This window comes from Aethalodelphis obliquidens, unplaced genomic scaffold, assembly GCF_003676395.1.
Source record: "Aethalodelphis obliquidens isolate GAN/ISIS:26980383/991018 unplaced genomic scaffold, ASM367639v1 scaffold30, whole genome shotgun sequence".
NCBI classification, from domain to species: Eukaryota; Metazoa; Chordata; class Mammalia; order Artiodactyla; family Delphinidae; genus Aethalodelphis; species Aethalodelphis obliquidens.
In genome coordinates this window covers 21,632,253-21,659,872 of record NW_020837974.1, presented here as the reverse complement: position 1 = coordinate 21,659,872, position 27,620 = coordinate 21,632,253, and the positions used below count along the sequence as shown (strand labels likewise).

At 41.0% G+C, this 27,620-nt stretch overlaps 2 protein-coding genes across 6 annotated transcripts in view; one reads left to right on the top strand and one right to left on the bottom strand.

Annotated features, from left to right (window-relative positions):
- Positions 1–27,620, top strand: part of LDAF1 (lipid droplet assembly factor 1) — a 60,443-nt gene that overhangs the window by 24,864 nt on the left and 7,959 nt on the right. The window contains exons 6-7 of one of the 5 annotated variants that reach the window (XR_003437089.1): positions 10,124–10,307; positions 11,478–11,586. The exons of 3 other annotated variants lie outside the window; for them this stretch is intronic. The gene's annotated coding sequence lies outside the window, so the exon portion shown is untranslated. Of the gene's footprint in view, positions 1–10,123; positions 10,308–11,477; positions 11,590–27,620 lie in introns of those variants that run through there. One more of the 5 variants, XR_003437090.1, reaches the window with a different exon arrangement.
- Positions 575–11,776, bottom strand: ZP2 (zona pellucida glycoprotein 2). Its single transcript, XM_027125494.1, has 18 exons — positions 11,715–11,776; positions 11,541–11,629; positions 10,608–10,691; positions 10,108–10,202; positions 8,407–8,559; positions 7,608–7,649; positions 7,291–7,455; positions 6,427–6,523; positions 6,157–6,338; positions 5,312–5,438; positions 4,282–4,469; positions 4,110–4,201; positions 3,885–4,009; positions 3,537–3,726; positions 2,248–2,383; positions 2,075–2,171; positions 1,531–1,665; positions 575–740 (listed from the first exon to the last, which is right to left on the bottom strand). Exons 1-18 carry the CDS (start codon positions 11,774–11,776, stop codon positions 595–597), a joined length of 2,205 nt encoding a protein of 734 aa, XP_026981295.1. The 3' UTR covers positions 575–594.

Below are 27,620 nucleotides of genomic sequence, written 5' to 3'. Positions count from 1 at the left end.
ACTTAATGAAGCTAGAATCTTTTATTATTCCTTTCCCTCCCCCAGAGGAGATTGCTGGCCTTTAATTGGAATGGGAGTACACAGGAGAATAAATCCCTTAAGTTCTCAGGGAAAGTTTTCTACTCACTGGAAAGACTAATTTGAATTAGGAAATATTACTTAAGTATGATACTAGATTACTTCCTTGGGAATACCTGGCTTCCCTTCCTCTGTAGAGAAGGGAAGTTATGCCAAGGATTAGGGGTGACTTCTTGCCCTCCTCATCTTGTATATAGGAATGGAGGGGGTAAAAGGCATTAAAGTCACCTAAATGCACCCCTAGAGGTGGGCTGTCACCAAGCCCCATTAGTGATTGAATTCTCTGGCACTGCCAGTTTTGGGGATGGAGTTCAGAAAAAGCTGAGTGACAGGAAGCACTTAAGTCAGAAATATCCGTATTCATGTCCACACAGAACAAGGCCTGCCCAGAGGATTGTGGAAAGGTACTATATTCTCTAAAGAAGAATGATTGCAAGCAACAGTCCTTGAATTCCATCAAAATTTAATAAGAAAGAAGCAAGAGGCTTATGTTGACCACTTTGTTGGAATATCCAGTTAGTGACTTAGCATTATGGTTCTTTTCTTGTGCAGGTAGCTGATAAGGCTTAGAATTGCCACAATGCCTGCCAAGGCAACCACAGCAACCATAGTTTGAAAAGCAACATATCCAGCAGTCTCATGCCCTTTAGAGTCCACAGCGTCTGGAAAGGAAGCAGACATTCAAGTCTTAAGATCATTGAAACGAAGTGTAAGTTGAAGCTGAAGTTTTACACATTAAAGCTCCCCAGAGAAGGAAGTGAAATGAAGCTTCAAAGAGCTCATTTGGGAAGCTTGCAACAGGGTATAGTCTTATCTCTCAAGCCAACCTCCTCCTCTCCCTTCTCCACTCCCACAGCTGTTCCCACTTCCTACTTGCATTCACTCAGATCAGATAGGCTGACACCTGGAAAGGACCTTACAGTCCCAGCTCATTGTTTAACTTTCTGGCACTAACAGATATGATTAGTTGTCCCAAGTGCATGATTTCTTGCAGCTTATTAGCTAGGGATTTGAGAGCTTAATTTCAAGTTCTAGGCCTAAAATGAAGACTATCTGGGCTGAAGATAATTTAACAGTAACATAATCCAGTAAAGACTTAAGTTTAATAGTAGCAAGCACATGTCTTCTGACCTATTAGTCCTTTTTTTTTTTTTTAGAAACATAGTCTGAAGTTCTTGTATAGTAGGCCAAGATTTGAGGATCCTAATGTGGCATTAGTGACAAAACTGGAATCCTTTAGTTACAGTGAGAGGTCTCTGTACAGATATAAGATGGCTTAAACAAGTGAAAAACGTTACAGAACAGTAGGTAGAGTATATGATTCCACTTGTGTTCAATGGGGATTTTTGGAAGGGCACACAAGAGACTTAACAGAACCTATTGCTGGGAAGAGACTCCTCCTCTTCTTGTCTAATCCGGAGCATCTGTTATCTATGCACAGTTAAATCTGACATAAAACCAAGAACTTGAGTCCAAGAAGTACCCAAGGCTTTAAATCCATACCTCTGAGTGAAGAGCTGTCTGACAACAGGAGGATGGGACCCGGGAGACTCACTATCATTTTCTCTTCCTCAGTGGCTCCTGTGGCTGGAAACAGATAGTTTGACCTCTGGGATAATGAGTAGTGGTAAGAAGTATGCTGAAGGATTACCTAGAGCAGCTCCCCATGGAGCCCCTGCTCGAGGTGGTTTTGCCTGCCTTCACAGGAGAGAGCATACACCTTACTGTAAAAGCAGGATGAACTATCAAAGAACATCGGAAGACAAAGTTCAGAGTCTACCTAGACTCAGGAAGAGTAACTGAAGTCTACAGAGGATCAGGCTACACCTCATGTGCAAAAAAAAAGTGTCCCTAGGACTGATGGAGAACCTGTCTATCTCAGACTCAGGTTTCTCGTGCTCTTGGGACTAGGTGAAGAACAAGGGCACTCGTTCTTAAATTCTGAAAGGTTGAGGCTTGCTGTAAACTCACATTAATGAGGACTTGAAATTTTTACCTCGCCTGCTTCTGGATGACACAAGGCAAGTCACAGAACACAGAGGGAAGTCAGGAGAGAGTTGATTGCAGATTGAGGCACTGCAGTGGAAGTAGACCTGGAGGTAGAACAAGAGTTGAGTAAAACTGATGTCTCACTTTCGACCTGTCCCAGGTGACTTGTTAATCACTTACCAAGTGAGAGAACGCTTGGGCCTCTGACACAAAGGCAAAGGTCTTCACATCAAACCTCTGATAGTGATTAGGATAGGTCACAGAGGAGCCAACCGGATGGAAGGTGGTTCTGTGGTTGTCCAGGTTGTATTCACAACTGGAAGGTACATTTCAGGGAGGGACATCAGCTGAATTCACCCCAGAGTCTAACTCAGCATTTGCTCAAATTCAGTCACACGTAACACCTTCTACCTGTATCTTTTTTTTTTTTTAATATACCTCTGATTTGGCCTATCCAACACTATTCATGGAGTTATAAGTTGTTCATGCTAGTTTTTCTTCTACTATGTGTTAATACAATTTCAGTACCAATTTGTTTGCCAGATAAATTCATCAAGAATTATGTAACTCTTCAGATGACACTGGCTTAATTCTTATTAGTCTGAGTATCTTTTTTGTCCCAGGCAGTTAGTCTATGTTGCTGAAAAAACAAGGTGGAGAACTCCTGCCATTTTATATCTTAGATGCTAGCAGAGTATAGTAGCTATAAATTAGTACGTTAGGTAGCATGTAAGTACTAACAAAAGAAGAGTTAGACCAGGGTAAGGGTGCAGGAGGGTCAGGGTAGGCTTCAAGGAGAAGTGGACACTCGAGCAAGCCTTGAATGGGGTGAAGGAATGAGCTGCATGAATGTGCTGGCTACCATGATCGTGGAGCAGGAGTGCACCTGGAGGATACAAGCTTAACAGATTACAACAGATTCAGAGAAAGATAAGGTGCAGTTCTATCTAGGTGCCAGCAGAGCCAAGAGGATAAACACCAACATACAAGTGGGTAGCCACAACTTCAGAGCACTGTGACATTCAGATCTAGAGTCAGATGGGCATTCATGTTCTACCATTTACTAAATATTACTTTGGGCTAGTTGTTTAAGTAGCAAGTTTGGGTTTCTTTATGAAGTGAGGTGGCTAGTGTCTCTCATAGAGTGATGAGGTTCAGGTAATGCATCTGGAGCACATAGCACCATGTTTCGCCTATGGTAGGTATTCAATAAATGGATAGGAACTAGAAATCTCTTCTCTCCAGATATTGGCATATTAAAGCCAGATTTCCTTGGGAGGGATCTTATACTTTTAGATTCAAGGGTAATAGGAAAGCATGAGTCACCTTATTTGACCAAGGACTGGTTGCTAAGAAACAAGAACAAAAATCAGGGCCTTTGACACAGTGCTCCTCTCAAGCCCAAGATCATTTTATTCTTTTTACTGGCAGTTTGATTAGCTGGGATACCTTATATGGAAAATACATACCCATCCACGACAATATTCCACTGAGGGAGAGAGGCTGGGTCCATGGTGGATGTTGCCCAGCAGTCATCTAAGACCAGCTTGATGTTGGGGTCAGTCCTGTTTATGACTCTCACTTCTAGGTAAATTGGTTGGCGGAGGTATCTCACCACAGGGTACTCCTTCTCCCCATATGGTTGCAGGTAGGAGTTATCTGAAATGGAGGAGAAGCCCCTCTGGTACTCAGGTAGTTGATGGTCACAACAGAAGCTTAAGCATCGCTACTACTCTAGTCTGGTGGCATCAAAGTTCATTTTAGGGAAGAGTTCCCTGAAAGTATTTAAGCAGATTTTTTAGGTTATAATGTCTCACCTGGGTAGGTTTGCAGGGTCAAAGCAAGTGGACCCGGCTTCACTGAGGCCACTGGAGGAGGAAGGCTTTCAACACTGGTATTTATTAGCATGTTACTGCTGCTGTAATAGCACCTCACCGTCATTCTGTAAGAGTGGGTGGGTGGAGTTGTTAAGAATTTTAGAGTAAAAAACTGCTTGAGTTTAAGCTGGGGCTTAAAAAGTCAAGTAGCAATTGCGTTCACACCTGAACTCACTGTCTCTGGAAACTGTGCTTGGAGGAAGATCTGCCCAGAAAGCATGGATTTCATTTTCATAGATGACTTTGTCATTCTTGAACTTAGAGTAAGGTTAGAGAAAGTGGTTAATTAGTTATCTCAAAAGTAAGTCTTAACCTCTTGCTATGGGCCAATACTAACCTTATGTCTTGTTCCACATCCATTCAGGGGTATGTGAAACTGCACCAGCCCCCGAGATGGAGCTTTAAAGATTGGCTGGCAGGATGAGTCTCCCACCCTGAGGGTATCCAAGTTGAGAGCCGGTTTTGTTTGATGGCTGTAGACCTCAATGTCCATAAACCCATCCTGAGTACATAGCTCCCCTGAAACTAGATAGTGGTGGAGAGTTAAAAAAAAAAAAAAAATCTGTCTGCCATGTGACTATTGTCATCTACCAATTTGAAGTGTGATGGAAGTTTGAATTTTTATCAGGAGGCAACAGAATTTGTCTTAAGTCTTTGTTTGGGAAAATACCTTGATAAGCAGCTTGAGTTACGAGGGGAGACCCTTAAGATGCCAAGACAAGAGTGAGGCTGCTCTGTATGAGCAGAAGGATTTTTCATCCAAAGGAAGAGGCAACAGGAGACGTGGGGAGAAGCACCAGGTGAGGTAAGAGACCCATGAGAAAAACCTGATGAGGCTTAAAGTGCCGTCCCTTGTGTCATAATGTCCCTTCTTTCAAGGCTCACAAATCTTGGTGGTTTAAGGGGAAGTTGAAGAAGCAACTGATTTGTCCCATTTGGCTTTGACCTGATACAGGTCAGTGAATAAAAGGAGCAAAGGGGCAGAAGCAATACTACACAAGAGGAAAGACCTACTTCCATATTCTTTGAGGGATTTTTCAGGAGTTTGGGGAAATACTTGTAGTCCCTGTAGTTTCAGGTTTGAAGCAATCTTGATTTAGATGGTAGGCTTAGGCTCCTAACATGAAGTATATCCAGGTTACTTAAAAACATGAAACAGTTGTGAAACCTACCTGTATGTGTATCTTAGAAGTGTTATCTTTCTTAGATCCCTATCACAGCAGCTTAGACTGACATTTCTGGTCTGACCAGCCTTTCATTTCCTCAAAGTATAAGCAATGCAGAGTCTGAACTTCTATACACTTTCCCACATGCAAGAGCTAAGAGAGAAAGAATGTAGGAAACCGTTTAAGAAAAATGGTCTTTACCGATGGAAACTGCTGACTCACAGAGACACTCCGGATAAATCACCATGGATACCATCTCCAGCTGAATGTAAAAGGTCAGCTTGAGTGACGACAAGTAGAACTGATAGGGTAGGCATTTTTCAGAGAACTGAAATGAAAGAATGTCATTTAGCAACCACAGCCTGTTGGGACCCAGAGCAGTCAAAGGAGGGAGGAAGGAAGTACACTTAAACCTTCAAGGCACACTCCAGACTTATTATGGTTTCCCTTTAAGCCAGAACAAGAGACCCTATCACTTCTCCAGATCAGGATCCTTCCCTAGGAAGGAAATTTCTTTCTTTAAGCTCATGCCCTCCAGTACCCAGTACTGTATGCTCTTTGTACTAGACACTGGAATTTGATCTGTTAATTCAACCTCTAAAGAACTGCCAATCCAGGAGTTATAAAATGTTATTGCAAAGCACACACCAACATAAAATTATTCTTTGTTGTCCCTGGCAATTGCCTCAGTCAAGACTGGCCTCAGTGAGGACAGCTGGGGACACTTGTTTGGCTCAAGCTGTCCTGTTTCAATAGGGCATGAGAGGTTCATCATCAGAAGCTTGATAGCAGTTTGTTCTATTCAGTGAACTAAGAAACTTAGGAAAACTTCCATTGCAGTTAAAGAGGCTTGGTGTTTGAGAGTAAATTTCAGTTACTTGAGAATTCACTTATGCAAGGTGTTCAAATGAGGCCTTCCAAATTTTGAATTTTTTACACCAGCAATTAGAATTTATGGACAAGTCAGCAGCTGTATCAGGGTAGCCTAAAACGCTATGCTTCAAGTCAGGCTTCCATAAAGCTCAGTGACTGACAATGGAACGTACTTTTGTTTTGAGGAGAGTTTTGCTGAAATGCAACCTCAAGCCATTTGTTGTTTCCACATCAACCCCACTGTTGTTCAGCTGGCTCATAGCAATGTTCCTATTTTCAAAGCTCATGGATTTTAACTTCCCAGGAAACTCTGGTATGGTGAGAGTCATGTGTGTGGCATTACAAGTCACAGGATCTAGAAGGAATGACAGAATGATCAGTTTTCATTAAGCCCCTAGAACAACGTCTTCCACAACTGGAGTTGTCCCTTCCTAGGCACTTACCTGACACACAAATGAGTCGTGATGATAAGACGATCGTCTGCCCAGGAGATACGTGCGTAAGCTTCAGAGGCACCATGTAGAGGTGGCTGTTACCTTGCTGAGGAGAGGCATTTTCAAAGACATTGGTTTACCTGAATTACTTGAATTTCTAACCAATGCTGGAATAGTCAGGGCAAACATACTCAACTATTGGGCACTGTCTTGGCCCAAGCAGAGTTCAGGCATTTTGTCCCAATTGTTCTGCAGGTGCTCTAGTTTTAAAATCTTGTACTTCGTAACATCTGGCAAAGTAGTGTCTACTGATATGACCTGTAGCTGATCATTTCTAAGCAGATATGAGCTCTTGTTTTATGACTATCTTATGGTATCAGCATTCAGGGAGAATGTTTAAGATTCAGCATATGCTCAGTGTATAACAGGACTGTTAACGTGGCTGACATTTGAGCACGTAGGTGCCAAGCCCTGTTCTGAGTATTTTGGCACATTAACTGATTTAATGTAGTGTCATGATTGTTGGTCCCCAAAGTGCCGGTACCTACTGTAAACACAGTACAGGGCAATGATAAAACAGAACACCTTAATTGGTAAAAGGATTTCGTAGTACCCTAGCTCCGTATTATGTAGTTAATTTAGATCTATGGAGGAAGAGGGAGAACAGATTGAAGTCAGGACCATATCTCTCTTGTTCACCATTGTATCTCACCATTTTATCTTTAGTACTTAGTACAGTGCTTGGCACATGGTAAGCATTAAGATACCTGTTGAATGAGTCGTATTCTCCATTGAGGACATGGTTGAGATCATGCTTGGATTTAGAAATACTGGTTTGTGCCTGGATGGCGGTACAAAAAGATTCACACCTACCGAGTAGCGAGTCACTCCAGTGGCGTGGAATGACACTTGGATGCTTATCTTCTGGTTGTCAATCAGGAGATTATACCCTTGGGTCATAGCCTCCTGAAGGGTCAGAGTTTGGGCTCTTTCGCCATCACCAACTGCAAAGGTCCATCCCATCTGAGGTTTGGGATCCTAAAGTCACAAGTTTCATTTAGAGGGCTGGTGCTCACCTTCACCCCAAGACTATTGTCTATTTCATATTTTAACCAGGATGGAAGTTATGTCACCTTTAATATAGAACTAAAGGTTACTTAGGCTTGTAATTTAAAAAATAACTTTCATACCCCACTTTCATCAGCCATGCCAGGAAAAAAGTGAAAGGTAAACTGGAAGAAAAAAAAAGATGATGTGAGGCTTTGATTTGGAGATTTCTGAAAGCATGTTACCTGAGAGGACGTGGAAAACACCCAGAGCAACTGCTGTGTGCTTCTTACACCACAACGCCTAGTTGTGGGATGTGGTAGAAGCACAGGCAGTCATGAATCCTAGCAGTGCCCTTAGACATCATTTCCTCTTTGAGCTTTTGATACCAAAAGGCAATTGGAAGATCTAAGCTCCCTTTCAGTTGTAAGCTGAGATACTAAGTCCTTAAATATACAGCTTTTTACTCTGTGCATAGAAATCAAATACTCTGTCAAGCTGCAGTTCCATCACTGTTAATGAAGTGTGATTATTTTTGTGCACTGTTGATGTTCGCTGTTAGACTATAAAGTCCACGAGCATGTGATCGGTCTGTTTTGCTCATTTGCTATATCCTAGTATCTAGCGTAGGGCCTGGCCCATGATAAGTATCCAGTTTGTCAAGCTACCAACTGAATCCTTTTTATGGCTAGATGTGATGTGCTGAGTGCTGTATCTGCCTTCTCAGTCAATTCTTAAAGCCATCCTATGAGGTATTGCTGTCCCCCACTTCAGACTTAGAAACAAAGTCTCAGTGTGGTTAAGAAATCAATCCAAAGCTACACAGCAAGTCAGTAGTAAAATACAGATTGCAGTCCTGATCTTGTTCTGAAGCCCAGCTCTGTCTAGACCACATTTCCCCCGCAGTAGCTGGGTGAGAAGCAGTCAGCCTGCTTCACTCACAGACATGAAATCCTTCAAGCAGACTGTGGATCCCAAATGCTGCTCGTGGCTTTCTGCTTGCATAACTGGACAGCTGATGTCATACATGAGAGCCTCTTGTCTTAAGGCAGCATTGTCGTCCATGAGTTTGATGGTCATCTGATGCTGGCCAAGCTGTATGAAAACGGCATAGTAAGGACAGCGTGCTAGTACCTCAGTGGGAAAGGGGATTCCAGAGTACCATCTGACCCAGCTGATTGGTAAAACCCTTAACGTTGACAAAACCCCTAATGTTGGCAAAACCCTTAAATTATCAGTGCCACGGGTTCTAGAAGGTCCCTCATTCCTGTACCAGGAGATGCTATAGCCTCTTTAGATATCCCAGGAAAGACTCATACATCGGCAGAGAATAATAGTTCCTTGAGTTTCAGGGCTCAGAGTCCAGTTTTTATTTTCTTTTTACATTCACCCTATATCTGAATATCAAGGTCCTGTTTGGTTTGGGGCCTGTACCAAGATATTCAAATACACTTATTGAGCACCTATGTAGCAGCCATTGTGCTGGGTGCTGGACGGAGCCATCTTTGCCATTTCCCCTGGCCCAAGGAACTCACAGTCTAAAGCAGGAGTCAGCCAACAATTTTCTGTTAAGTGTTAGTAAATATATAGACCTTGTAGGCCACATACGAGTGCTAACATGTTTTAAAAACTCTTGATAAAACAGAAAGCATTCTTAGCTTGAGGACCATCACACACACAGATCATGGGCTGGATGTGGCCACCCACAGGTGATACTCTGTAGGCCTCTGGTCTAAAGGAATGCAACCCTAAGCTCCCTAAAGTTGGGAAAGGCCATTTCAGAAGGGAAAGTGTTAATTACCGGAAATCTTCACTATAGAATCAGATGAAGTAGACGGTTAAACTCGCAGACTTCTAGGATGCACCCCAGACCTATTAAGTCATCAACTAAATGAACTAATTCTGTACTTTCCAAGTTCCCTAAGTGATTGTTTGCACACTCAAACTTGGAAACGACTTAGGTCGCTTTTACTGCTCCTAATAACCCTGATTGGGCAGTACTATTGCTTAACAGTAGAAAAGCCTATTGTTCAGCTTCTGCTGGCCTTCCAACACATGTTTTTACAGCCTAGAGGTACCAGCACTCTATTTGCCAGCCCCCAAATAGCCTCCCCTTTTCCATGGGGGTTACAGATCAAAATAGCTCATGTTTGATCATTTGTTGTGTCTAGATGCTATGCCAAGTCCTTCATCTGTATTATGTCGTTAATCTTTAGACACCTTATGGAGAGATATCATAATCCATTTTCCAATGGGCAAGTAGAGGCTTAGAAAGAGTAGCTAACTTACCCCAAATCACATCTAGATAGTGGCAGAGCCAGAAATCAAGCCCAAATCCTCAACTCCAGGGTCTCTTAACCTCAGCGTTGGCATTTGGGTTCTAACATGTCTGTTACCGAGGGCTCCTCTGGGCAATGGAGGCTATTGAGCAGTATCCTTGGCTTGTACCCACTAGACGGCCAGTAGCTGCCCTTTCCCACCCCACCCCTCAACCACCTGTGATAACCAGAACTGTCTCCAAACACTGCAGGATGTTCTCCGGGATGATAAAAGAAATCACCCTGATTGAGAACTACTGCTCTACTCCAAAGCCTTAACTCCTGGGTTACTACTTCCCAAATCACTCCTCAAACAATTACTTACTACTCTTTTGGTACAGGTTTCATATGGGGCCTTCAGGGTGAGCTTTTCTGGGTCCAGAACATAAGTGCAGTTCAGCATTTCAAGACCAAGGGGATCTACAGAAGCAAGAGCAATTTAGACAGGAGATGGCCAAGAAGTACATTTCAGTGACGTTGAGTCAACCAGAGGTACATAGCCAAGACTGCCAATCCATTTCTAAGGTACTTCAGTCACTTCACCTTTTATTTTCCCACCTGAGTGATATAACCCAAGCTCTGGGAAATGCTGTGATTTGAAGATAGATGTTTCCTAGGGGATTCTGAGATAAGACAGATTTCCAAAGAAAGACAGGGTCTTCCACTCTCGGAGGCATCATGCAATTCAGGGCCCCTGTGTCATCATGGGTTTTGGGTGCCAGTTGCTCCAGGGTTTGTGTGCTCTGCTCACCAGGAAATGGAGATGGCCTTGAGCCAAGGGCTTCTATTAAGTAAGACTAAGATGAGATAATACACATTACTTACCCACCACAGATGCGTGCTGTATCTTGTTGGCAAGAATGCTTGGAAACGCCACTATCATTCTATTTTCATAGCAAGTGACAGTACCTGAAGAGCAAAGGAAACACATGGGGCATCTTTGAACACAAGAGGCATGATTCCTACAGAAGTGTATTGAGGGAACTCTCCTCTCCAACAGACAACAGGGAAGATGCCAGTTGGGAGAGGCAAAGCTTGCCTACCACCCTTGAGGAAATTACAGATTGGTGGGAAAGATATAACTACAATGCGAGATACCAAGAACTGTAGGGAAGGTATCAATTTGGTGCCTAGGGCTTTCTGAAGTACTCCAGGATAAGCCTGGATTTCGGTTAACACACATGCATGCAGGAACCAGGCTGGAACCCTGATGGAGATGGGGATGGTAGGTCTGTGAAGAACTGGAGAAAAGTTTTGTCTAAGATTTTTCCATCTGAAGTTTAAAAAATGCCCTAAGTAAGCCCAAGGACACACTTTTTAAAGACAAACCAATCTGCCTATAACCTGACACTGTGCACCCTCTGGCTCAGATGAAAATTTTGAAACACTCATTACAAGTGGAACGGCTCTGATTTTGTCTGTTATGTTGACGCTTTCCTTAAGCGTGAGCATGTGTTTGAAGACGACTGCTCCCAAAGATGGGGGCTTAGTGTGTGGTGTGCTACTCTTTGGATGCCGTAAAGCTTGAGGCAGTGAGGGAATAGAAGGTAGTACAGGTGTTTTTGCACACTCCTCCATTTAGCTGGTAGAGCAAGCTCTAGGTAAGCAAGGGAAAAACTGTAGTGACTTGATCAAGCTTATAAAGGGAAGGAGTGGAGATTGTCTAACCTATGTTTGTGTTTCCTCGCCATCTAGGCACCCTAGGTGCAATCTGTTCGAGAGATGCTTAAGAGCACTTCCCTCACCCAAGAGACCTACCTGGGAAGGCAGGATCCACCAACTGATGAACACGTATTGAGTTCACCGAAGTCAAAAGGGCGAAGAATAGAGGAAATGACCTGTAGGTGCTGGAGGGCATGGGGGAGAGAGTTAAAGAGGGACGAACTTCAGCAGACACGGACATTATGTCCTCTCCCTTCTGCCCCCAGTTACCTCCAGTCTGCACTGAACCAGCTTGAGGGTCTCCCACTGTCTCCTCTCTGCCTGTATGCCATGACCGAAGACACCACCAAATCAGCCAGGCAGAGGGGTGTGCTGCTCTGTGCTTTTATAGCAGGAAGCAGGCCATGATCCCGCCCTCTCCCCACTGGAGACACCTGAATCTTCTCCAGCCCTCCCAGCTGAGAGGAGGGGACTTGGGAAGGGAGAGCCTTTCTGGAAGGCCTGAAATAAGTGGAGTTCTGCGCTTTCTGACACTTGCCTTGCTGTTCCACCAGCTGCTCTGCGGGCCAGCCATGAAACCAGAGTTCCCTGAAACTGGCTCCAGGTGAATGAATTGGTGCTTTTTTTCTGTAACACTGGGAAAAATTAGGATCTTTTGGACAAAATCTTTACAGCTCAAATGCACAGTGAAAGAATGTGGTGGGATTTTTTTGAGGAAAGAACGTCTCTTATTCACGCTATCTTTAAGTAAACCTTTCCTTTAAGTTACTCCTGGTCTCCTGGCTATTGTGGACACTATCCTGGCAATGTGCATGAAGAAGTACCTTTGAAAAAAATGGATGAAGCATTATTTTCCCCCAAGAACAGATTTTAAGCTTACTTCAAAAAATGTCGACAATTACAGAAGGATATGGAGAAAAGGAAAAAGTCATCCACATTTTACCACTGCTAATACTTAGGTATGTAACTCTATGGTCTTTTTCTACGAACACCACACACACTTAAAAACAACCTGAGATTGAAGTATAAATTATGTTTGTAACCTGCTTTTCCTACTTTATATGTCATGTACATTTTCCATATCAAACATAAAGATCTCCATTACCATTTTTAGGGTTGCATAGTATTCAATGTCTAGATAAATCAGTGTTTAACTGTTCCCTAATGATGGACATTAATATAGCTTCCTGTTTATCATCATTATAAACAATAATCTGATGGACATTCTTGTACATTTCCCTGGTTAACTCTCAGGATAAATTTCTGGAGGTAGAAATTCTGAGTCAAAGGGAATAGTGATCTAAATAAGAATGTCACTGTGTAGCAATTGGGAGTTTACAGGTGGAGAAACTGAGGAAAAGCAGTTTGCCCAAGCTGGGTGTCAGGGCCAGGGCCAGACTGAGATACCTAGATGTCTGCAGTCCATGTTCCATAACAGGTGATAATGCTTAAATTCTGTGCAAGTAGTGGGGTGGCACTTGAAATATTTATTTATGTGTTGTTTTTTATGTCTTTGTGTCTTTATGATATAACTTGAGGAGTAATCTTCATTCCCTGTCATAGGTGTCTGAAATATTGCTGGTTAGAGTAGTGGTTTCCCCAACTTCCTTGATCAAAACGATCACATGGGGCTCTTGTTAACATCACAGATTCCTGGGGCCCACCCAAAAGCTGCTGAATCAGGCTCTCTAGGGGAGGGGCCTGGGGTACTGTATGTTTAACAAGCCAGGTGAGTCTTATGATCAGGAAAATTTGGGAAATATCTGGAGGGAGGCAGGCAAGAAACTGAATGATTGCCAGTGATTAACTAACTTCTTTATGGGAATCAGTTGATTATATACTAGTGGAATGGGGGAGAGGGAGCAAAATCCAGGATAAGCAGGGTTTTGAGGATAGAGATGGTGAAAGGATTTAGATTCTGAGCAGAAGCATGATAGCAATAGGTACTCCTAAGCATATTTTCCGAAAAGTGGGACCTTTTCTACAACTGTGAAGGTAATTTGCTACCACGATGGTTAAGGCTATGATAAGAAGACCATTGGAGAGATTAGAAGACCATTCCAGCCATTAGAGGATGGAATGCAGGAGCAAGATTCAGAGAGACCTGTTAAGAAGGTGGTCAGAGAGGTAATAGATTAATGTGTTGCTCCTGCTTCCCAGGCCCCACCCACAGGCTTGCTTCCCCCAATACTGTACCTTTTTTCCGGAGTGTGGGGTCTTGCCTTGGAAAAGGCAGCTCTGGTCAGAGCCCTAAACTGGGGGCTCTGGGAGACTAAGGGGCAGCACAAAGGCCCTGAGCAGGAGGCATGGAGAGAAGGAGGACCACTGTGAGAGCCGGTGAGGGTGGTGAGTGCACCAGAGATTAATTTCACTTGCCTTGCCTGACCCAACCAATGCTGTGCTTGGGACAGTCACTGAACAACTAGCTCCAGGCCCCTAAGAATCAATTCTGCATAAGGGCACAAGGATACAAATGTGTTCAGTGTAGCCAACTTTGAGAATGAGGAAGACATGGCTCTCTACAATAAGAAGGTGTCTCATATCACTAGGTAGGAAAACTAAAACCTTTACAAAAATAATAGATCCTTAATATTTTACTAAATAAACCGTAGGATCTCTTTCAGATGTATTTCTGTTTTCCACATTCTTTTCAATGAGACTTTTTAACTGTGTTTATAACTACAATGTGTTCCCTCTCCTCTTCTGTGAATGCCTGGTCTCTGCTTGACGTATGAGGCCTCTTCTCACCTGTTGCTAATCACCAGGCATTTCTTGAAGAGAGTTTTAGGTTTTAATGCATAACAACAATGCATATTTTTTGCCTCCTTTGGGCAGGTGCCCTCCTCACTTTCTGAAATGCAGTTCTTTCAAACAATAGTTCATAATTCTGAATTTCCAATCCCGTTGCCTTACTTTCCACAACAACTGTAAAAGTATTAATTGAAGATGACCTAACTGTTATCAGCAGGAGATGGTTAGATAAACTCCGGAATACTGTTCAGATACTAAAATAAATCTATGGATTCAACTGGATCTATAAATGCTGATATTAAAGACATCCACAATGAATTGGAGTATTCGAGCTGTATGATTAGTATGTTGTCATATTTTACTTAGAAAAAGAAAAATGAGAAACGTGTGTATTTTCTATCCATTTATGTGTCTATGTGTGGGTATAGAAATGTGTGTTTGCATTTATATGCCAGGGAGCCAACACGTTACCTGAGGGAGGAGACAGTGCGGGCATCCAGGCAGTCCACACCCATCCATCTGTGCTGGACATTCACAACTGTTGTCTGTTCTGATTTGTTTGTGCTCTTGCTGTACTGGTTATAAATATATGTGATGCATCATTCCCAGAATAGGAATAGGGAGATGAGAGACTCATACTTTTTTTTTTTTTTTTGGCATCTTTATTGGAGTATAATTGCTTTACAATGGTGTGTTAGTTTCTGCTGTATAACAGAATGAATCAGCTATACATATACATATATCCCCATATCCTCTCCCTCTTGCGTCTCCCTCCCACCCTCCCTATCCCACCCCTCTAGGTGGTCACAAAGCACTGAGCTGATCTCCCTGTGCTATGTGGCTGCTTCCCACTAGCTACTTTACATTTGGTATCATACTTTTTTTTTAAACTTCATTCACTTCTGTATTGATTGAGTTATCCTGGTGATAAATAACCAATTAAAGTAATTTAAAAGTGATAACAGTAAACCTGATTTGTATATAAGTGATCTATAGAGCTATAGAATTAAAGGCCGATGAATTCAAGCTTCATGGTATAAAGGTATATTGCCCAAGTGAGTAGATTTGGTTCATGAGGCTTTCAAAGTCCAACTCCCGAATATAAAATAAGGAAATTAAGCCTAAGAGGTTCTGTGACCTGCCCAAGGTCATTACAGAAAGTTAGTAGCAGAGCTCCAGGGAGAAACCAGATCTTCTGATACCTACTCCCAGGCTCATTCTAATTCATTATGATTTTCTGTGTGTGTGTGCTTGTGTGTGTATGAGGGGGTGTTTTAAAACTCAGTGCTTCTCTTGCAGTTCACTTAGCTTTAAAAGTACAAGATGGCATTAATTAGACTTTAGCAGTATTAGATAAATAAGAAATACAGAATTTTCTATCAGGCTAACATAGCTTAAAATAGCTTTCAAATATGAAATATGAATGTAACTTGGAAAAATAAGATAGACTATGTTAATAAGAATGTTCTTGAGCATCATATAGTAGTTCCTTTAACTATACAATGTAACTATACAAAGTTAATGTCATTTTCTGCCTTTGGATCTTTAGACAGATCAAAATTGAATGAGCCTTGTAACGGTGATGGATTCAGAAAGAAATAGGACAAGGGCATAAAAGGGTTCATTGATCTGTTAATGTAAAAATAGGGCAGCTTAGATAAATGAATGACAGAGAAGGCTCAGAAATTCTAAATAAAAGCTCATTTACATACAAATATTAACACAGATTATAGGTAGTAGCTAGGGTAATGGTTACCATAGAAATAAAGAAAATGCAATACAGCGTAGTCCTTTTAGTTGATAGAATATGAAATGTTAAAGTTCTTAAGGTGATATGGTAGGTTAATTGTAAAGGTGCCAATCTTCCACCCCTCCCTGGACTCCCATCCTTGGCAGCATGGTTTGCAGTTAGCCTGGTCCTCCTACCCGCTGAATCTGACTGGCTTTGTAGCTTGCTTTGGCCAACAGAATGTGGTGGAAGTGATGGTATGCCAGTTCTGAGACTAGGTCTCTTGAGACCTGTACACATATGCACTGTCTCTTAGCATTCTGCATTCACTGTGACAACAAACGCAGGGTATCCTGCCGGATGATAAACAATCACAAGGAGCAGAGACAGGTCATCTAGGCTGAGGCCATCCTAGAGCAACTAGTTCCCAGCTGACCTGCCAGTTGACTGCTGATGAATGAGTGAGCCAAGCCGAGGTCAGCTGAGCACAGAGGAGTTGACTGTAGACTTGTGAGCTAAATCAATGCTTATTCTTTTAAGCCACTTAATTTTGGGTGTTTGTTAAGCAGCATGACTGTGGCAGTACTTGTCTGTGACTATTATTTAGAATTCCTGTTTCAAAATGAGCCCAATTTTACATTATGAAACTGTGGGTATTCTCCGAGGGAGCATTTACCGACCAGCTATAAAACTGTGAAGTCTCAAAAGAAGCAACACACACATTTGTCCAAGTGCAGACAAAGACTGTCTTTAAGGGGTTTGCTTTCTGATGGGAGAGACCCAGTGACTACTTATGTAACAAATAAAACCTAAGCATAAATAAGTAAACTTAAATACACACAGGTATATTCTTTTCTGTCTGGTATCCTTTTCTCTTCTTTTGGTAGGAACTCTCTTTCCCATTAGATATAGTCTTGGGGAGACTTTCAGTCAAGCTGCCTCCATGACCCTTTGGACAAATGGTAGACACATGACTAAAGCTAATCAAACAAGATCTATGGAATTTCAGTCTTGATCAGGGTAACCCAGGTCGAAACTCAGCCCATTTCCTGAAGGGTTGTCTCTTATTCAAGTAACTCCTAATTCTGTTAAATCTCCCTTCACTAAATCTCCGTAATCCACCCCTTTCCCTTTGGGTTTCCCTGCGGGTTCTATAAATCCATGCCTTTATAATTCACATTTCACACAGAGTACTGGGAAAGAGTAGGTGGTCCTCAGAAACGCTGTGATTTGATGAGTCTCTGCAGGAAAGAGGGAAGGGAATTTTTGTTCAGGTCCGTTGTGTATAGGTCCTGTGCTGGACACCGATGTATAAACCTTCAAGGTAGGAATAAGGAAAGGAAATTAAGGCTCCTCACGGTGAATTTCCCCCGAGTTGATAGCTACTAAGTAGAAAGCTGTTATGGAATGAATTTGTCCTCCTCAAAATATTTTTGTATTTTATTGAAGTATAGTTGACTTAAATGTTGTGTTAATTTCTGCTGTACAGCAAAGTGATTCAGTTATACATAAGTATATATATTCTTTTTCATATTCTTTTCCATTACTGTTTGTCACAAGATATTGAATATAGTTCCCTGTGCTATACAGTAGGACCTTGTTGTTTATCCATCCTATAAATACTAGTTTGCATCTGCTAAGTCCGAACTCCCAATCCTTCCCTCCCCAAACCGCCTTCCCCCTTGACAACCACATAGAGAAATTCTGTTCTCTATGTCTGTGATTCTGCTTCTGTTTCATAGATATATTTATTTGTGTCATTTTTAGATTCCACATATAGGTGATATCATATGGAATTTGTCTTTCTCTTTTTGACTTACTTTATTTAGTATGATAATCTAATCTAGTCCATCCATGTTGCTGCAAATGGCATTATTTCATTCTTTTTTATGGCTGAGTAATATTCCATTATATATATGTACCACACCTTTTATTTTTAAGTAAATTTATTTATTTGTTTATTTTTGGCTGCATTTGGTCTTTGTTGCTGCATAAGGGCTTTCTCTAATTGCAGCAAGCAGGGACTACTCTTTGTTGCGGTGCGTGGGTTTCTCGTTGTGGTGGCTTCTCCTGTTGTGGAGCATGGGCTCTAGGTGCACAGGTGTCAGTAGTTGTGGCTCACAGGCTCTAGAGCTCAGGCTCAGTAGTTGTGGTGCACAGGCTTAGTTGCTCTGCAGCATGTGGGATCATCCTGGACTGGGGCTTGAACCCATGTCCCCTACGTTGGCAGGCGGATTCTTAACCACTGAGCCACCAGGGAAGTCCCTGTACTACATCTTCTTTATCCATTCCTCCGTTGATAGACATTTAGGTTGCTTCCGTGTCTGGGCTATTGTAAATAGTGCTGCAATGAACATTGGGGTGCATGTATCTTTTCGAATTATGGTTTTCTCTGGATGTATGCCCAGGAGTGGGATTTCCGGATCATATGTTCATCAGTGATATTGGCCTATAGTTTTCTTTTTTTTGCAGTATCTTTGTCTGGTTTTGGTTTCAGGATAATTATGGCCACATAGAATGAGTTTGGGAGTGTTCCTTCCGCTGCAATGTTTTTGAAACAGTTTCAAAAGAATAGGTGTTAACTCTTCTCTAAATGTTTGATAGAATTCGCCTGTGAAGCCATCTGGTCCTGGACTTTTGTTTGTTGGAAGTTTTTTAATCACCATTTCAATTTTAGTACTTGTGATTGGTCTGTTTATATTTTCTATTTCTTCCTGGTTCAGTCTTGGAAGATTGTACCTTTCTAAGAATTTGTCCTTTTCTTCCAGGTTGTCCATTTTATTGGCATATAGTTGCTTGTAGTAGTCTTTTATGATTCTTTGTATTTCTGTGTCCATTGTAACTTCTCCTTTTTCACTTTTAATTTTATTAATTTGAGCCCTCTCCCTTTTTTTCTTGATGAGTCTGGCTAAAGGTTTATCAATTTTGTTTATCTTCTCAGAGAACCAGCTTTTAGTTTCATTGATCTTTGCTATTGTTTTCTTTGTTTCTATTTCATTTATTTCTGCTCTGATCTTTATGATTTCTTTCCTTCTACTAACTTTGGGTTTGTTTTGTTTTTTTATAAATTTATAAAACTTTATAAAATTCTACTAACTTTGTTCTTCTTTTTCTAGTTTCTTTAGGTGTAAGGTTAGTTTCTTTAGGTGTAAGGTTAGATTGTTTATTTGAGATTTTTCTTGTTTCTTGAGGTGGGATTGTATTGCTATATACTTCCTTCTTAGAACTGCTTTTGCTGCATCCCACAGGTTTTGGGTTGTCGTGTTTTCATTGTCAATTGTTTCTAGGTATTTTTTGATTTCCACTTTGATTTCTTCAGTGGTCCATTGGTTACTTAGTAGCATATTTATTTAGCCTCCATGTGTTTGTGTTTTTAACAGGTGTTTTTTATTTCTGTAATTGATTTCTAATCTCATAGTGCTGTGGTCAGAAAAGATGCTTGGTACGATTTCAATTTTCTTAAATTTACCAAGGTTTTATTTATAACCCAAGATGTGATCTATCCTGGAGAATGTTCTGTGTGCACTTGAGAAGAAAGTATATTCTGCTGCTTTTGGATGGAATGTCCTATAAATATCAATTAAGTCTATCTGATTTAAGGTGTCATTTAAGGCTTGTGTTTCCTTATTTATTTTCTGTCTGGATTATCTGTCCATTGGTGTAAGTGGGGTGTTAAAATCCTCCACTATAATTATGTTACTGTCGATTTCCCCTTTTATGGCTGTTAGCATTTGCCTCATGTATTGAGGTGCTCCTATGTTGGGTGCATATATATTTACAATTGTTGTATCTTCTTCCTGGGTTTATCCCCTGATCATTATGTAGTGTCCTTCCTTGTCTCTTGTAACAGTCTTTATTTTAAAGTCTATTTTGTCTGATATGAATATTGCTACTCCAGCTTTCCTTTGATTTCCATTTGCTGGGAATATCTTTTTCCATCCCCTCACTTTCAGTCTGTATGTGTCCCTAAGTCTGAAGTGGGTCTCTTGTAGACAGCATACATACAGGTCTTGTTTTTGTATCCATTCAGCCAGTCTATATTTTTTGGTTGGAGCATTTAATCCATTTACATCAAGATGGCGGAATAGAAGGATTTGGATCTCACCTCCTCCCACAAATACATCTACAAATGGAACAGTTCTCACAGAACACCTGCTGAACACTAGCAGAAGACCTCAAAAACCTGAAAGGACAAGAAAGATCTCCATGTAACCAGGTAGGATGAGAGGAAAAAAAAAAAGAGGAAGTGGGATGGGACCCGCGGCCTTGGGAGGGAGCTGAAAAAGAGGAAACATTCCCGCACATTGTGGGAAGCTGCCTCACTGGCAGGGAGACCAGCTGTGACAGAAAGTGAGCTTCAGAGGCTCAGAGGAGAGCACCACAACTGGTTGGTGGCAGGCAGAACAGAGAGAGACTTACACAGACATTTGTGCCACCACCCTGCTCATCGTGGCCTGAGACATGAGTCCGCTGTTATGGGTGGGGCTGGGAGCCAAAACTCGGCGTTTAGAGGACAGACCCCGGGAGAGGAGTGCTGTTGGCTGCATGGAGACAGCCTGAAGGAGCTGGAGCGTGCTACAGCCGCAACGGGGATTGTTTGTGAAAGAAACCCGGGCCACCACAGAAGTGAAGCGCCGTTGTTAAGTGGCCACAAAGGGAGGGGTGGTGCTGCCTTGGTAGCTTTTTTCTCCATGCACCACTTCCTGCCTACAGGGGCTCAGGGAGAGCGCATCCCAGCCGCCAGCTCAGCAGGCTTCTGTGCCCCAGCTGCCACCTCGGGGCCTCCCCCCTCGGTGGCCTCCCATGCCCCAGCCGCTGCCTCGGTAGGCTCTGGGAGCAGATGCCACCAGGTTGCCCACACGCAGAGACAGGGCTGGAACCACAGCTGAGTCCCAGGGCCTGGGCGGCTTAGGCAGCAAGGCTGAATGAAATCTCTCCCCGCTGGCTGCGCGAGCCACGGATTTACACCTCCACGGCCAGCTTTGTAAATTCAGCGCCTGCAGGACATCTGAGTGGACAACGGGTGCTCCTGTGGCTGGGATGGTTCTGGCTTAGCAGCTACGGGCTTTGTGGGCACCTGCACACGGGGCCTGGGCTGGGCCAGGGTATGAGCTGGCTCCGTAGCACTCATAGCGGGTCCAGGGGCATGCCTACTGCAGTCCTCGGGCCTGATTTCAGTGGATATGCACTGGTTGCCTTGTAAAAACAATACCTGATAGATACCAGGGCCAATTGCTGGCACTCCCAAGGTTGAGACCTGGCCAAGGCAGTGCCAACGACAGTGTACTTTGTGAGCCTACACAACGGGTGACAGGCGACACAACAGAGCACATTCACTGGTGAACATCTATGGTGGAGGAATACTCAGTGGCTGCTCTCCCAATGGGAGAGCTCCAGTCCCACCTACCTCATACGACAGCTCGGAAACACAGCTCAGAAATGGATCTGGGGGCCTCTATTCCAATAGCTAGGGAAGAGACCTGGCCCATGACAACCACATAGCAAAGAGGAGGCCCCGCTCAATGTCCAGTGCAGGCTCTGGTCACCGCAACACTAGTCACACCTCCTGTCAAGGGGATAATGGCCAGCATACACCGAGGAAAGAGGTGGCAGCCAGCCACACTAAAAACAGCCCTCGCACCAAAAAATATTAAATCCACGCAGGCTACACAAGGACACTCCCACATAAAAATAGCCCTCCAAGACCACGGTATATAATTGTTTCTCCTAAACTTATGGAGCAAGAGACATAAGTAAAATGAAGAAGCAGAGGAACCACTCCTAATGAAAAGATCAAGAGAATTTCCCTGAAAGAACAATGTAATAGACCTCTTCAGTCTAATAGACACTGACTTTGAAAAAAGAGATAATGAAAATACTGAAGGAATTGCAAATGACTATTGATAGAAATGCTGATTACTATAAAAAGGAACTAGAAACTATAAAAAGAAACCAAGAAAAATTAGAGAACTCATTTGCCGATATGAAAGCTGAGCTAAAGGCAATGAATAGCAGAATGAAAAATGCAGAAGGATGGATAAATGATCTGAAAGATAGAATAATGGAAATCACCCAATCAGAACAGCAGATAGAAAGCCAAATGAAAAAAAAAATGAAAGCAATATAGGAGACCTATGGAATAACATAAAGCGTGCCAATCTATACATAATAGGGATCCCAGAAGGAGAAGAAAGAGAAAAGGATTGAAAATGTATTTGAAAAAATTATGACTGGTAACTTCCCAAACCTAACAAAGGAAACAGATATCCAGGTATGGGAAGCATAGAGGGTTAATATACTTGAATAACAGGGTAACCACAAATCAAAAACATACAGTAGATTCACAAAAACCAAAAAGAAGAGAACATAAGCATAATACAAAAGAAAATCATCCAACCAAAAAAGGGAAAAGAAAAGGAAAGGGATAAAGAAGAAATATAAAATCAATAGGAAAACAACATTTAAAATGGCAATAAATATATATCTATCAATGATTACCTTAAATATTAATGGACTAAGTGCTCCAATCAAAAGACAGAGTGGCATATTGGATAAAAAACAAGAGCTTATAATATGCTGTTACAAGACACCCACTTTGGGGCAAAGGACACGCATCAATTGAAAGTAAGGAGGTGGAAAAAGATATTTCATGCAAGTGGAAATGACAAGAAAGTGGGAGTTGCAATACCCCTCAAAATTAATGTTGAAAAAAAAAAAGAAAAAAAAATGTTGAAGCCTCCCCCGCAAAAACCAAGGTACCTCAGAATGTGATTGTGTTTGGAGCTAGGGTCTTTACAGAGGTGATTAACTTAAAATGAGGTCATTAGGGTAGGCCCTAATGCAATATGACTGGTGTCCTTATAAGAAGAAGGAATTTGGGCATAGGCATATACAGAGGGAAGAAAATGTGAAGACGCAGGGAGAAGATGACCTTTTACAAGTCAAGGACAGAGGCCGGGAACAAATCTTTCCCTCATCACCCTCAGAAGAAACCAATTCTGCCGAAACTTGGATCTCAGACTTCTAGCTTGCAGAACTCTAAGCAAAAAAAAAATCTGATGTTTAAGCCACCCACTTTGAGGTACTATTTATGGCAGCCTTAGAAAACCAGTATAAACTCCCAGATTGAAATACAGCTCTGTGTGACTATAAAATATATACTCTTTTTACTGTGTTGTAAGGTATAGGATGATAAAACCCCCAGGACCAAGTTGTTGTTCTTATTATCAAAAAGAAAAATGCAGAGGAAAGAGAAGAATGTTTAAGAAAATGCAGGGTCTAGTTTCTAACTTAAGAATCTATGTTCTTAACCATACTGTACTCTGGCTTTATTTCAGTGCAATGCTTGACATTCACATTTTCCTGTCTTCTCAGTCCAACTATCAGCTTTGAGAAAGTTGAATGGTTTTGATGGTATTTGATAATCTGCTTAACAGTGCTATACCACACCTCCCTTGTGGTAAATTCTACCATCTTGAAACAAAATGGCCACTGATGTAGGTTTCCCAGTGATCATTGTTCCTGAAGTTTTTATAGGACTTAAACTTTGTGTGAGGATTTAGGTCATATGATTATGTTGATTGAGGTCTTCAATTCATAAAACCATAATTAATTAGGAAGGGGAAAAGACATAAGATAAAAGGAAATTTGTCCAGCTAACAAAGTCAGTTAATTCAAGCGTGGAATTTAAATTCATAGCCCCTGCTTAGACTATCTAATATTCACATTTTAAAGAATTTGTTTTTGGAAACCTTTATAAAACTCTCCACTGTTAAAATGTACTGCCATCTGGGGTTTAGCATTTATAAAATGTGCAGTTAAGAGATGCCAAGAGATTCCTCATGCAAACCAGATGGTATAATAACAGCTCTATTTTTCTGGCAGAAAAAAATAGGACTTTGAGTGTCTTGAAACTTATGTGAATAAATTAAGCCCAATCAATACCTCAGGGACATTACAATTTCAATACTCAACTTATCCACCTAAATATTTTCATAAATGTTTTCATTTGGAGAAGAAAAAACAAAAGGGAAGACAATGGTTCTTTTGATTGCTTCATGTTTGTGTTTAAACAATGCTTCTAAGGAAAACACCACCAATGATCTTCAGTGTGGGAAAGAAAGTCTCTGTATTTTAAGAGTTATATATGAGTTTAAATGACAAGCAGGATTGTTGAAATCTCTTTTGAATAGAAAAAGTCCACATCAAATAGGTTGAACAGTTTTATTACAGTGATAAAGAGGAAAAAATACACATGTAAGTGACATTTCTTAATAATCCATATGAAAATGTCTTTACCTCAACAGATATATTTCTCATAAACCCATTCAGCACATGCAGTAGTGTGTTAACGATGCTTGGTTCTGCTCTTGCCTGATTCCTCTAAGTTTTCTGGGTAACAACAGGGCTTTTGTAATCCCCTTTATTTTCATTTACTTTCTGCTATTGTTTTTATTTTCAATAGAATTCATAATAAGATGCTCATTAGATGAAGTAATCTTGTTAAAAGCAAATGTTCTGCTTGGATATTTTCTTTTTCCTTATTACATAAAAATGTGCTTCCCTACTATACAAGTGAATTTCCTCTGTAATTAGATGTGAGTAGCTTTGAAGAACAAATAATGTCTGCTTTTGAAAGCCAGACCTCTTGCGGTGCAGGGGGCAATCCCATTAATAAAAATATAGGTTGCACAAGCTGTTGAATTTCTTTCCCAAATAGCAGTGAATGGTTTTTCAGAACAAGGGAGAAGTTTGTTTTTCACTTTGCTGGCATTGGTTTTTCGTGGGGTAGACTGGAATTATCAACCACCACTAGTCTTTGTCCCTTCTTTTCCTCTCCCGAAGCAAGGGAACATACAGGATTCTGTTTTATAGATAGGTCAAAGCCCTGGATAAATCCTCCATCCAAGGACTACTTGGCCAGGATTGCATTCATGGTATATGGGACTCCTGTTCAGACCACTCAGCTATCAGGTAGCTGCTATTAAAGCAGGAGAGGTCACAGAATTATAAACACAACAATGAAGAGTTGAAAATGGCATTGCTCTATGGGAAAGAGGAGACCCACTGGTGAGAGAATCTCTCCAAATGCTGTCCCTGGAAGCTCGTTAACCCCGTTTTCCTATGAGTCTTTGGCAAAAAGAAGTGGTGTCTAGGCAGAAGGGGTCTCAGAGTTACATTCTTGGGGATCCTGGTAATAGGCTGAGTTTCTAGCGTTTTAGAAAAACAAAGGAGGAAATAGAGTCTACCCCTCTGAACCTAAGTAGCAACCAGAACAACACAGAAGACACTTGCAGGATGTTTCTCTAAAGTTATACTAATATTGCAGGAGTGTAGTGAGTTGAGGGCAGCAGGGTTGATTCCAATAGGATGGTTGATGAGGGCCTTAACTTGCTAGCTAATAGAACAATACAAGGGAGGGTCATCACCACTTAAATCTAATCCTCAAAATCTCTGTGTATATGGCAGGTCTTCTCTGACCTTCCAAGCGTCCAGCAGCATACTGTTGGAACAGACTCAAATACTTATTTCCATAAGAAAAAAAACAGTCAAAAGTCACAATTGCCCCACAATTATCCAACCCCTCATAAGGAATTCGTGTCTACATTATACGTAAATCTGTGTTAGTTATTTTCATTAATCTTGGCCCTTACCATCTTCTACCAATTTTGCTTTCTTTGGGCTTTGGGGAATAAGGAAGTAGACCAATTACTGAGCTATAGCTCTCTCTCCCTGTCCCCTAAGCCACAATCACACTACTTCCAGTTTGTAATACCGTGCTTTATAGTCTGTAAGGAATTTTTTAAATCTCATTTCACCCTTATTCCTGTAAGCTTAGGTGATGATGATAGGATCATGAGCAATTTCCTCCAATTTTATCCACAAAGAAATAGAGACTCAAATAGATAGTATAACTTGTCCCAGACCATATGGACTCTAGGCCTTCTAGCTCCAAGTTCAGCCTTCTTTCTCAACCTCATCTTGAAGGGATGAAGTAAGGAGGATCTTCAGATTCATAAAGATTTGTTTCTGCTTCCCCTCTCCCTCCCCATCCATTCTTCTCTCAAGGAAAAGTGTCCCAAGGAAATGCCAGAGGGTGCCAATATCTTCACCATAAAAAAAAAAAAAAGCTCAGTTTTTTAACATTTCATAGGAGAGTTTAAGTCCAAGTCGTAAGTACTACTGGAGTTGAGAAACTCTTCCTTCTCCTCTTTGTCTTGCATTTCCAATTCTTATTCCCCTCCTCTATAATTGTTCTGTCCTCCTTTTCCTTTGCTTCTACCCTAATTCTTCTCATTCTGCTCTTCTCATCATTGGTATCATTATCATTAATATCACCATCATCATCTCTGTCTGGCAGCAGACTCCTTGTTTGATTGGCACTTAGCATTCTATTACTGTAGAATAGAATAGAATACTGTATAATAGAACAGAGTGTTCTCTTCTATTAATCCATCTTTGAGAAGCCCTTTCTCAGGTTACATAAGATTTTCTATTTAGAGTACATTAGTGAATGCAATTGTGTCTAAATTAAAGTGGCTCATGCAAAAATGATAGAGCAACAGTGTTCCATTGTTCTCAAAGTGCCCACAATCATGTTTGGATACTTCACTTTCTCTAGGCTAAAAAAATTCCTTTTTTTTTTTAACAAACAAATAATGCTGCCTTCCAGGCTTTGCTTCTACAGCTTCCACTGTTGTTCTCATAGAAACCAAAAAAAGGAACACACGTTGACCTTTAGAGCTAATTATTGTGAGGAATTTGCAGATGAAAGCTTTGTACTATTTCAGAGTGGGCAGATAATTTATCTTGGACTAAAGACTTGGACAAAAAGAGATAAGAAGAATAAACAGTCACAGACTTCAAATATATACCTTCCTCACATCAATTACATGGACTATTATCCAAGCATATTAAATATTTTATAACAATATGGGAAATATTTATGACGTATTAAAGAGAAGAAAAATTACAATGCAAAATGGTAAGTATTTGATGATGAAAATGATGTAAAAGTTATATCACAAGAGAACATGTGAACAGTTAATCAGTTGTATAAGGATGATGGTTTCTAATTTTATTGCAGTGTCTTCAGAGAACATGGTCTACATGAAGCCTATTATTTGATGTTTGTTGAGGCCTGCACCGGTTCTATTAAGTCGGCAGTTTTTATAAATATTCTCGTGTGCTTGAAAAGAACATGCATTTTCTATTGAGTGCAGTGTTCTATATAGGATTGTTAGATAAAGCTTCTTAATTGTGTTCAATTTTTTTATACCTTTCCTAATCTTTAGTCTGACTGATATATAACATTAAGGAGTTATGTTAAAATCTCCCACTATGATTGCAGATTTGTTCTTTCTCATTAAATTCTACTACTGTTTGTTTTCTCTATTTTGAGGTTATGCTATTAGGTACATACAAGTTTAGGAGTATCATATTTTCTTGATGAATTGTTCCTTTTATCGGTATGTATTATCTCTCTTTATCCCTGGTAATATTTTTGGCTTAAACTATTTTTTTGTCTGATATAAATATAGCTGTACCCATTTGTTGTTAGTATTTGCTTGATATAACTTTTACATTTTTTACTTTCAATTTTTTTTGCAATTTTATATTTTAGATGTCTGTTGTAAATAAGACATACCTCAGTCTTCTAACGGGTGAATTTGGTCTGTTTACATTTATTTTGATTG